Below are 12,932 nucleotides of genomic sequence, written 5' to 3' on the forward strand. Positions count from 1 at the left end.
AATGATGAATATCATTTATGCTCTGTCGGTGGTGGAGCATCTTTAAGTTATAAGTGGTGTTTTATTAATACATTTTATAAAAAAAAATGATATTTTTGTCTGTATAGTTGTTCAGATAATGCGTCATATCCAGTTACCACATATAATAAATTTCTGTGAAAGAGATTATGGCATCTTTTAATTACTTTCATATCTTTGCTATACTTTCTTTTCAAATTCATAAAATTTATGAAAGATAGCTATTACACAAGAACTACAACACATTGTACAATATAGAAATACTTGATCAAATATGTGGATAATGACAATGAAAAAGAAAATACGCAATTTTTAGAACAAAAGATATCCCAGAATTATGTAGATTAGAATTAACATGATGTTGTTGAATTTTGATTGATAAACAATGTACATGTAAATGAAACAAATGTTAGAGGGAAATATTAATGAGACACTATACTTCAATTTTTCAGATTTTTGAGTAGTCAGAAAAAAAGATGGCGGAAGGTGGGCCTTTACAGGAATACAGCAATGACGACACTTCTATACAATTCTGTCGTCTACTCGACTGCCCTATTTGTCTGGAGCAGATGCATCAGCCGAAGTCTCTTCCCTGTTTGCATTCCTACTGTGAGGAATGTCTCGGTACCTACATCGTCACAGACTTATCAGGTGACATGGCGGCCGCGACCTCCTTCCCCTGTCCTGTATGTAGGAAGATCACATCACCAGTCGATCCCTCTGAGAGCAAGGAGACTTGGGCACGGCAATTTCCGACCAACAACCTCGTTCAGAAATTTGCAACGCTCACGAAGAAGACGGATACTTCATCGTATTGTGGTCCATGCAAGAGAAAGAAAAACATGTTGACTCCAGCAAAGTTCTTTTGCAGAACAAATGTCATGATGTTTTGTGAGGTTTGTAAAGAAAACGTCCATGATCTCGCCCATGAAGATTGTGATATTGTTTCTATCACAGATGAAAATTATGAAGTGTTACAAAACAAACCTGTTCATACATGTTCAACACACAACGAGAAGATAGACTGGTACTGCGAAGATCATAAATTTATCGGATGCAGTGCATGTATCATCACAGAACACCGACAATGCGACACGGTAAAGACTGTCACGGAGTATTTGGAAAAGCAGCAGCAAAGTTCGCATTTAGACGACGTGGAAAATGCTCTGGGACAGGCTTTCAATAATATGATACTAATCAAGAAATCGTTTGACGATAAGGATGACGCCATGCAACAATGTCAAGAAAACGATTTAAAGAGTATTTCCGATCTTCGGCAAAACTTTATCTCTTATCTCGACCAAAAGCAAGACGAGTTAACGCAGGATCTTACATCAAAGTATAAAGCCGAGAAAGCTAAGGTTGATATATCCAGACAAAAGTGTAGTAGATTAATGGCTGCTATTCAGAACACAAAGGACGCGTCACGGACAGCAGCGCAAACAGTGGATCACATCGAGATGATACAACTGTTCCATCGCGGTCAGACAGAGATCGCGGCGTATAATGATCTGATTGTCAATATTTCCTCCTCTAAGTCGGTCACTATAAAACATGATATCGACACAAACCTCGCCACAATCGACCAATCCAGCCCGCTGTCCCTCGGACGAATCCTTGTGGAGGAACAACCATGCAGCCTTCCTGACGGCGTTGACCGTATAAGTAATCATACCACGCTTTCTAATAATCGCGTCACAAAAGTAAAGACATTAAACATAACAGTTCCGACCGATAAAACTTATTGTACTGCTCATGGAGTTGTATTGATGGAGAACAGAAATATTGTGATAAGCGATCATCAAAACGATTGTCTGAAGTTATTCTCGTCCGAGGGAAAGTGTTTGGATGTTCTGAATATTGGTGGCTGGCCTCATGATTTGTGTTTAATGAACAATAGAAAAGTAGCTGTAGCTGTAAGTAACATTAAAGTGGGTATACATGTAGTGAATGTACATCAATCCACTCTGACCCTATCAAATGTTATAAAGACACCACATGGATGTTATGGCATATCTTTCATAGATGGGAAATTCATGGTGAGTACACCAAAAGATATTTACAGAGTTGGAATGGATGGGAAAACTGCAAAGGTTCACAGTTTTTCAAACAGTTGCAACACCACCTTGTCTGCTGCCCGGTCAGAAACCTCACATATGCAAGTATTTTGACGTCAAAAGATGCCATTGTGACAAAGCTCTCTAGCAGTGGACAGACTTGTGTTATGGAGGTCGGAGTAGTCGACGGTGGGATGGGAATAGACGTCGACAACGACGGGAATCTGTACGTCTGTGGGCAAAAGTCAAAGAATGTGGTACAGATATCTGCGTGCGGAACTCGAATCAGAGAACTTCTGACAGTAAAGGATGGGATCGACAAGCCCAGAGCAATATCAGTACGTGGGGATAGACTGGTGGTTACCAACGAATCATCAGCAGACCGTAACAATGTCAATGTGTACCAACTTTGCTGATTCATTGTCCATATCGTCTGATGAACTCTAAACAAACAATCTTTGATTGCCGAGAGAAACAGTTGTACACATAACGTTAGCCATCGATATAATAAATTACATAGAATTGACTTTGAACCATTCGGAATTTTGCATGAAAGACCAGAAGATGTCGATATCGATTGTTACGTGATCTGGACATGCAACAGTCATATCTGTTGCGAATTTAAAAGTTTTGAATATATGTATCTTATTCTTGTTTGGGACCAATTACAAGCTTCATGTAAGTTGCTTCTGTCTAGCTATTGCAGTGACCTGGCTTAACCTATCTTAGACCACGATGATAATAAATCATGCGTAACATTTTTTTCCCACATCAGCGCTAAAATATGAATTCGCTAAATATGTGCGTTTACAGTATAGCGTAATACATAGTATCATTATCCTTTATCGCATTTCACATGTATAGTGTATCGTTATAAACATGGATAATACAACGATGGAACTGTATCAGAGGTTCATTGTAAGCAGATAAATATACCTAAATGTTACACAGAAACAACAAAATGTTTTCCTTACAGTGTGTTTTGGAAAGACACACGCTAAAGCTCGTTTTTCTTCAAAATTTGAAAAATAACTAACTTGAGTTTGATAAACATGATAAACAACAGTCACCTTTTGGGGAAACCTCATTGTAAATTATCCATGAGACCTACATGTAGGTACGCATATGGACTTTTGGACTGATCAACCGACAGGCAGTAATCTTGGATATTGGTGAAAGTTTGTCAATATTTACAGCTGGGATCTGTCTCAGATTTCATATGAACGATTCTTGCTATGAAACATGATTAGTGTTTTGTTTAGATCGATCCGTCAACAAGATAAAAGACAGGTAACCATCGTGGATTTTGTTAATTGAAGAATGTTCATGTTGTTGATTGGGATATGCGCATTAGCGTCTTTAGCAAAATATAATTTAACTCTTTGCAAACAAACAGACAAATATATATAAATAATCATGTGCATAAACTAAAATGATATACATATGTTGTCTTTTTATGAAAAAAAGTGAACAAAATATCGGTTTAGGCTATTTGGTATTGAGGTTTTTCAAGGTTTAAAATTTCACAGTAATTACGTATTTTCTTTTTTTTAAATTACATATTTTGTAACATAGCAATCGATTTTCCAGGGCCCAGTTTCATGAACATTCCTTTAGGGATTTTTAACGTGTAATCTACCCCATAGAAAAGCATTATAACAGTTCAGGAAAACATCTTAAGTTAACTAGCTTTCCTTAAAATCTGTAATGATTCATATGGAATTTTAAGTTAACGGATTCCTTAAATTTTAGGAATGTTCGTGAAACTGGGCCCAGGCCCTGTATCCTGTGCATTGTAAATATAGTTATGTTCTTTTGATCTGGGCGAATAAACATGTACACATTGTACTATGAAGTTTGTTGTGTTAATATAAAACAACGAGACACAAAGTTGTGACTTTAATATTGAAATAACAAACGGATAGCAAATATAACAATAACGACTAAAGGCTGCTGGTATTTAAAACCAACCAACCGATGTAGAGGAGTCATGAAATAGGGTATATGGTTTGTTCTCCTTTCACCTACTTTGTGAGGATCAAAGAAAGTACACAAACACTGGAGAACAATGACATACCAATTATAGTCTGTTCTGGAATAGTGCCTATTTACAGGTAGATTTTTTACCTGTACTTTTACAGTATAAATATACATTTTAATATTGATAAGGGTCAAAGAAGTAATACAAACGTCTTCTAGATAACATTATTTTTGTAGCCTTTTGCTAGTAATTTGCAAATATAGGGTCATTCATATCCCAGGTGTGGGTTATATGAAGCAGACTATAACATCTCTACCCCAGAATTGGAGAAAGGATAACACACCGGTTATATATGGACGAGGGGATTCCCGTGTTACTATATCTAGAAATAACTATAAATAAAGCATTCATTGTTAGATTAGCAGTGTCGCACCACGTGTTTGAAAATCGTTTAACGCTAAGCTCTCATAAATATATGAATAATTAAAAATGATTCCCGCAATCTTTTCGCTAAATTTCCCTTCTCGACGAAAAGGGAATACGAATAATGTACTTTTCCTCAATGCCTAAAGTTATAAACTTTGTGATGATAAAAATGTTCCAAGCAATGCGAAGTATAAGTAATTAAAATATATGTAATTGCCTTTGATTTATATTTTTAGCCCACAAATAAATACATCCCCATATGTAACGTGGTAGCATTTCGGAGCTGCGCATGCACATCGTGCTGTTAACGCGGTATTGAAGGAGATAGCAGCCTCATTTTCAACGAAAGTGTGGATTACAATCATTTAATTACAACTGTCTCAATTCCGAACTCTTATGACATGGAGGAAGGTTTCCTCATGTTGACAGAATAGAAAGATTGGCGCTTATCAAGATGAGAAAGGTGTGATTCAATGATCGATTATGAAGTTACACAACTATCACGTCCCGACAAGTATACACGTGTGGACGTGTTGCCCGGATCTTCAAAACCGAATTACATCATCAGTATAATTGACAACCTGAACCCTGTTGTAACACACCGACCGTGATTAAATTGTTTTGGTCCCGGCAAATTTCTTACAAGACCTGAAACCTGCAATTATCCGGACCAGAATACTCTTAGAACCGATACTGTCCTAGAAATGTTACAGTACCTTACCTTTGTAAAATTAACTTGGGCAAACCGGCAACATGTATTAGTTTCACAACATGTGGAACTGATCATGAGCGCCTACGGATTAACCTGTACCGAATACTAATGCTAGAAAGTGAGACAACTTTTTCAATTTTCATTCGACGGTTTTACGTGTACATTGTATTTGTGAATACGTTTTCCACGGTCAATTTCTAACTATAAAAAGAATACACATTTCTTTCTGAGAGTTCATTTGAATGTAGCACACGCGAGAGAAATGAATCGTTACCTAACAACCTCAGAAACGCAAGAAAAAGTAGGCTGGGAATTTAAGATGAGCTACCATTTTATGAAATAATGTTTGTGCAGTAATAAAAATAGTCTTCTGATTGATTTCCATGTGAAACATAGTTAATAGGAATCTATCCTCTATAAACCAGGACACCTGTATAACCGAACAAATCGACTGGTCCCGTTCACATCCGGTTAGACAAGTTAATACTGAATAAAAATTAGCAACTTATACCTCTTACCCTCAGTTCCTTCCATCCGAAACTGAAATAAAGCATATTACGGCCACGCGGCCTATGCATACTGCAAAGGTCAGCACCCTGATTATCATTGCATTATTTCAAATGTAGCTTGCAGAAAATGAACCGTTGAAAGGAAAAGTAAACATGTACAATGTTAACTTAAGTTATATGTGACAGGTATTTTTCATACTCACCAAACAATATAGCTATTTAATAATTAGTTCATAACAACTACCCAACTTTTATAGAAAATTACAGTGTCGTTCAATGCATAGGCTTTATTTTTACAATATACAAATAATTAGCTTAAAATGATTGTTATGAGCAGTAATAGACAAAAATTCATTTATTATACATCAATAGGAAGAGAAATGATTACATACGTGAGACATAGGCCAAAATGTGGTCTACAATTACATTACCACATTATTACAATGTATTTAGAAATATAAAGAATGACTACTGCAGGTAATATTTTCATTTAAGCATATTTTAAGATCATAAAAAAACAACAATTTTTCAGGTAATAAAATTACTGTGCTATAAATAACTGTTTTTAAGTCATCTGAAGCCTTAGAATGTTTATTTGTTAAACTTTATTTCATCAAAAACTTATTGTTTTTATAAATAAATTAATGGATGAAAAAATATAGCACATGTCATAATTAAATCGGCCCAGGTTACGGCATATATAACTATCAATTTTTACCTTGAGTGTAACCAAATAGCGGTGACTCTTGAGTTTCCGACGAAATGGGCCGAACTGAACTGATCATCGGCTGAGACTATCAGGTAGGCTATAATTATAACGTTTATGTTTACAATTCCCGCCTATAGGAAGATTTATCCTAAACAGTTTAAGAAACTGTAAGTAAACAGGACCCAGCAGTTCTGTCATTGTAATTTTTTCTCTTTCAAAATCTCACAGTTCAGACTCTTCAGGAGGCGTGATTATCGAATCCATCGCAGGGGCCACAACTAAAACAAAATATCTGAGTGTGCTCCTAAAAAACCGAAATTAATTACGACAAACCTCTGATTTGTACTCTATATCCTCACAACTTAAACACAAATATCAAGAGTTATTACTCTATATCATGTCACAACCTTAATCACAAATATCTGAGTATTTCTCAAAATCATCAAAACATAAACGGGACCAATATCTGAGTAATTACTCTAATTTCATCAAAACTTAACGAGAATAATATCCGAGTATATAATACTACAATTAAACCAACACTTAAAAATCAAATTTCCGAGTATTAATCTTAATACTATCAAAAACGAAACACCAATATCCTAGTATATTCTACAAATCCAAATCAAACGAAACACAAAATTAAACGGAGTATACTCTACTCAAAAAGAAAAAACCAAACTTAACACACAAGTATCCCATTATACCTCTCAATAAACCGAAACTTTAACACAAATATACCGAGTATATAATTGCTAAATCACACCAGAGTAACTGCTTTCAGATAGTTTAGTAAAAGTATTGAAATTATATAGTCCTAAAATATGTAGGTAGAGATGAAGCTGGAAAAAAGATAGTGGAATTAGGATGTCAAAAGGGAGGATATCTTACTGGGTCTCCTGCCCTCTAGAAAGATCATATAAAAATTAAAAGCACAAAGATAAGAACAATACAGCTGTTTCTACAAGCGCTAAAAGGGAGACTTCGTAGAATCATCATAAGCGGGAACAATGATTGTACTGGTTATAAATTCATATCTGTGTTTAAGTGCTTGTTATTGGGATGATGATCGTTAAGAAGATGATGATGAAGTAAATGATTTTGTCGTATGCATGATTTGAAATCTATAATAATTGAATATGAATAATGAAACTATGAACTGAAGTTAAGTGATTAAGATGTTGGATGAAAGATGCGATTGGCGATGATGATGATGTTGATGTGATGATGATGTTTTCGATGAAGGATGATTGTGTTGATTGATGATTGTTGAAACTAAAAATGTACGATGATTTGAATGACGATGTTGATGATAATGACAGAAGGTGATGATGATATGGTGATGATGATAATGATGACTGATGATGTTGATGATGTTGCATGGATGAAGTTGAATAAAATAATTGACGATGATGTGAATGACGATGTTTGAAGATGATTAATGCTTTTTATATAATGTTGATGAATATGGCGATTGATGGGTGATGATTGAGAATGAGATGGATTAAAATGAATGTAAAGAAAGATCACAACCATCTCGTGCACGCAATTTGTTGTGGCTAAGGTGGGAAGAGGAGAGAACTGCTGATATATTGAACCATCTAGTCTTTATTAGGAAAAACAATGGCAAGTTATTATCTTTCTACAGATTATTCTTATGTAACCTGCATCAGACTTTCAAGAAAACAATTTTAGTTAAGAGACTTGTACTTCTGAACAAACCCGAGGGCGGGACTTCCTTATGATAGAGGACATACGCTGTACAAACGGGAATGTATATTGTATTTATCCCATCCACGGAGTAAAATGTTGTGGCTGTTGAATTAAAACAAATAATCACAAATAAAGACTTTCAAGCACTATGAAAGTCTAGCGAGAAGGTCCTCTAATTTGTATAACGATTCCACTCTGGCAAACCCGATTACGAGTTTAATCAAACCATTTTATTTGTTTATTCGTGTATAGTTAGCTGTCTACATAAGCACAACGAATCACACATACAAACATATTGCAATTTGTTACATTCGTGTAACATGCTCAATCAGTTCTTCATATCCATGTAGGGGCACTGGACTATTGATTTTTTTTCGAGGACGCAAATTAATTTATAGAGTTTCTACATATCGTTATACTGTTTTGATAGTTAAAATAGGTATGCTCAAACCTATGTAATGGTGTAAGGTAAGTAAAATATCACCAATATTGTCAGTGTGTGTAGGATCTTTTAATTACATTGTCAAGTGAATCTCGTGTAATCGGATGTACTTGTGTCACAAGTGCACTAAAATAAGTATTACAAACCCACTACGCCCGCTTAAAATTTTTGATCACGATGTCGTTGTTGCAGGTCTATGAAATGTGTTACATAAAATAGGGCTACTGTGCTTAAGCTCTGGATAGGAGCAAGTGTGGCACAATCCGGATCCGTATAGGTGAAAATACCGGTATCTCTCTATTGTATCGCATATTAAAATATAATTTTCCGGATGTTCTCCTCCGTTGTGTTGTTACTGAACCCTCTCGTTATAAGGTGTATACACTGAGCAAACGAAAGTGAATACACCTAGCCAACGTACTTCGATATTTTAGTAAGTTGATTATCAGAAGATTGTGAGATTGGCAGATACTGACATACCTTTAAATAAAATAAGGATATAATAGTAAGGATCTATTTTCAGAATACTAAGGTAAGCAAATCACGACTATGTGTAAACAAATGCTCGCTCTGTTATGAAAGTACATCGGAACGCTGTCGAGAATAACACCTTGAAATAGAGAGCGTACACTGAGAGGGTAGTCCCGTTAATAAGTGTTTAAGTTTGATTGTCTGATGATAGACCGACTTTCTATATAGATGATATGAACCGGGTCATAATTGAACTCTGTATTCTAGTAATATCACTTGCTTATTGATATGAATGTCTTAATCTCAACTGTGCCACTTCACCAATCGAAAGCGAAAAGGTAGATATAAATGTATGTTCTGCGAAAAAGTTAGGAACGATACTACCGTGAGTAAAGGGAAGTGACTCCTATTTTTATTACTAGCCATGGATGGTAGATTTAGTAACCAAACTTTTTATGAAGTGTGTATTTAGGATATGGCAATAGCGTATATATTTTACGTGCCTATTCAATTGCAATAATTAACAATACTAAAAGTAAATGGAAAACGACCAATACAAGTCTTATAAGTCTTGTTTCCGAATCCAATTACTGTTAATTCCTAAATTGTATTTAGATGAATGAAATAAAGTTTATATTAATAATTAACAACAGCACATAATTTTGGAGAGCTGTCAGGGTTGGAATCCCCTAGGGACATCCCTATCAGAACGTAGCCTCACACAGGAGGCCACTCTGTAAAATCTTGTCATCACATTCAACTTACTCATTTATCATTTACATACCCTTTCACACATTATACTCAACACATATACGTTGGTTTACATTGGTGTTTATGTTTTCTGTTTTTTGTTTTGCTTTTTTTCTTGAAGTTCAAAAGATAATATTATCCATGCTGTTACTGATACTGATACTGACAGGTTTTCCATGTAATATACAACATACGTATATATACTATTAGGTATACTTTAAACAAATGTTAAATACAATGTTACATTACTCTTAGAAACAAAATTAATTCGGTTTAATGGCTACACTTTAGCGATACATTTACATGACATACTAATAATTTCGTTGTCGACATCAATCCTTGTACAAATAGTTTCAAGTAGGTCACTAGATACGAGTAACAGTTAAATTTCTCCAATACCTGTGATGTAATAAAAAACACCAGGGACGGAAATTCCATACATATCTATATTAAAATGAATTTCAAAGTTTAACCGTTACAGTCTACAAGGAAGTAATGATTTGATTTTTCATATATTGTATAGTGCACTAAGTGATATCTTTGGTTATATACATTAACCATGATGAATCTCATTATTGTTATATAATGCGTGTTTTACATATAATTTGCGTTACAATATTGATATTATATTTCTACTTCTGTTGTTCTAAAATTATGCATCATATCTCAGTCTCCCCTCTATTATTTATGCCTTCATCTTTAGTCTAATTGATAAACAACACTACATTACGAAATAGGTTGCTCTCTGCGCCCCCTGTCTTTGGTCGATCATAACTTTTAATGAACATTAACTCTCAACATCGTTCTGGTATAGTTGGTGTTTGTCGATAAGACCATTTATTTCCTAAAATGCCAATACAACAAAAAAGGAATTTGTTTCATATGTATTACATATTACTTTCTATATAAGCAACTCAAGAAGAAATACACTCTAAACTACTCGCCACAATACTTGAGTGCAGAATTCACAATGACTCATGTGCTTATAATAATTAAATTGCTATCATGTGAAAGGTCCGGTTACTGACAGACTTCTAAGTACTTTACGAGTCTTTGCTATACTTACTTTTCAAATTGATGATTACATGAGAAAAATAGTATTTGTACTACAAGGGATTTATCCTCATTGATTAAAGTATGTTGAATTATTGACATGATAGCTTAACCAAAGATTATGGCGAATTGAAAAAAATTAGAATAATGCAATTGTTTAGCACAAAAATAACTCCTAGAATAAATCTATTTGGCCATTACCACTTGATATATATATGCTAAAATTGACATAATCAAAATAATGTTGTTTAATTTTTGAAAGGAAAAAAAAAGTATGTGCATAACCATATACGAGATAAAAGCTATTAATCGAGTATATTTGATACTTCATTTTTCCGGATTTTGATTGTCAGAAAAAAGATGGCGGAAGGTGGGGTTCTGCTCAAGGAATACAGCAATGACGGAACTTTCCTTATACCTACTCCGGTACGTCTTATCGACTGTCCTATTTGGTCTGGAGCTGATGCATACAGCCGAAGGTCTCTTCCTTTGTTTTACAATTCCTTCTGTGAGGGATCGCCTCTCGGTAACTACATCGGCACAGACTTATCAGGTTGTGATTGGCGTCCGCGAACCTCTTCTTACCCTGTCTGTTTTGTAGGGATAGATCTATCATCTCCTGTCGATTCATCGGAGAGTAAAGGAGAACTCCCGGGGCCTCGGCATGTATTTCGGTCCTACAAACCTCACGTCAGGATTTTTGCAACCGCACGGAAGGGAAGACGGATTACTTTCATCGTTTTGTGGTTCCATGCATGAAAAAAATAGAACTTGTCGACTTCCAGCAACGTTCTTTTGCAGAACAACTAGAATGCTTGTTTTGTGAGGTTTGTAAAGAAAACGTCAATAATCTCGCCTATGAAGTTTGTGACATTGTTTTCTCTCACCAGAAGGAAATGATGGAAGTGGTTACAAACCAAAACCTGTTTCTTACTCATGTTCAACACACAACGGAGAAGATGGACTAGGTAATGCGAAGAATCATATATCTAATCTAGGATGCAGTGCATAGTAATCATAACAAGAACTCACCGACAGTGTTGCCGACAGTAAAGGATACTGCTACAGAGTATTTGGAAAGCCGAAGGCACGCGCATCAAGGTGCGTATTTTGTCGACGTTTGAAAACTGCCCTTGGACTCAGGCTTTCATATAATTATGACAACTAATGAAGAAAATTCGTTTGGATGTTATGGATGGACCGACATGAAACAATGTCAAGGGAAAACGATTTAAAGAGTATTTCCGATCTTCTGGCAAAAAATTTATCTCTTATCTCGCCCCAAAAGCAAGACGAGTTAACGCAGGAACTGATTATCAAAGCTATAACAGCCGAGAATGCTATGGTTGATATCTTCAGATCAAAGTGTAAGTTAGGAATGTGGCTGCCATGCACGCACACCAATAGGACCGCGTCAAGGACTAGCAGCTCAAGAGTGGATCACATAGAGATGATACAAATGATTCAAGCGCGGTCCACCGACAGAGATCGGGCGCGTTATATTTCTGATCTGATTGACGACACTTTTCCTCTTCTACTCGGTCACTCTCTATGGTGAAACATGGTTATCGACAACAAACACCTCGCCATCAATCGGACAATTCAGCCCGCTGTGTCCCTCGGAGGAATCGTTGTGGGAGGAACAAACCAAGACCAGCTCTTCTGGACGGCGTTTGACATCCGTAGTAACGAATTCATATCACACCGTCCTCAAATAGTCGTCGTCCCGAAAGTCAGGATTAGATCGTCGGACAACGACCTCAGATTCATGTACGTCATGTGGGCAAAAGTCAATAAGAATGTGGATATCAGATATATTCTCTGCAGGTGCGGAGTGCGGTTACTCGAGATGTTATGTGAAACGTTTCGCGACAGTAGTGGATAGGTGTTCGACAAGCGACCTAAGGCAGGAGCAATATCAGTACGTGGGGATAGAATAGGTGGTTACCTAACGAATAATCAGCAGACCTCCGTTAACTCCTATGTCAATGGTGTACCAACTTGGCGTGATATTCATTGGATCATAATCGTGTGTTGAACTCTATAACAAACAATCTGTGAATTGCCGCGCGTGAGAAACAGTTGGATTCA

General features: G+C 35.9%; 1 protein-coding gene across 1 annotated transcript; it reads left to right on the forward strand.

Moving 5' to 3' along the window:
* The first annotated feature begins 373 nt into the window (after positions 1-373).
* On the forward strand, positions 374-3,936 carry LOC138311585 (uncharacterized). Its single transcript, XM_069252881.1, is given in 2 exon segments — positions 374-2,135; positions 2,138-3,936. Coding segments are annotated over 2 exon segments (1,995 nt in total). The 5' UTR covers positions 374-494; the 3' UTR covers positions 2,492-3,936.
* The last annotated feature ends 8,996 nt before the right edge of the window (positions 3,937-12,932 follow it).

Source organism: Argopecten irradians, unplaced genomic scaffold (genome assembly GCF_041381155.1).
Source record: "Argopecten irradians isolate NY unplaced genomic scaffold, Ai_NY scaffold_0055, whole genome shotgun sequence".
In the NCBI taxonomy this organism is placed as follows: domain Eukaryota; kingdom Metazoa; phylum Mollusca; class Bivalvia; order Pectinida; family Pectinidae; genus Argopecten; species Argopecten irradians.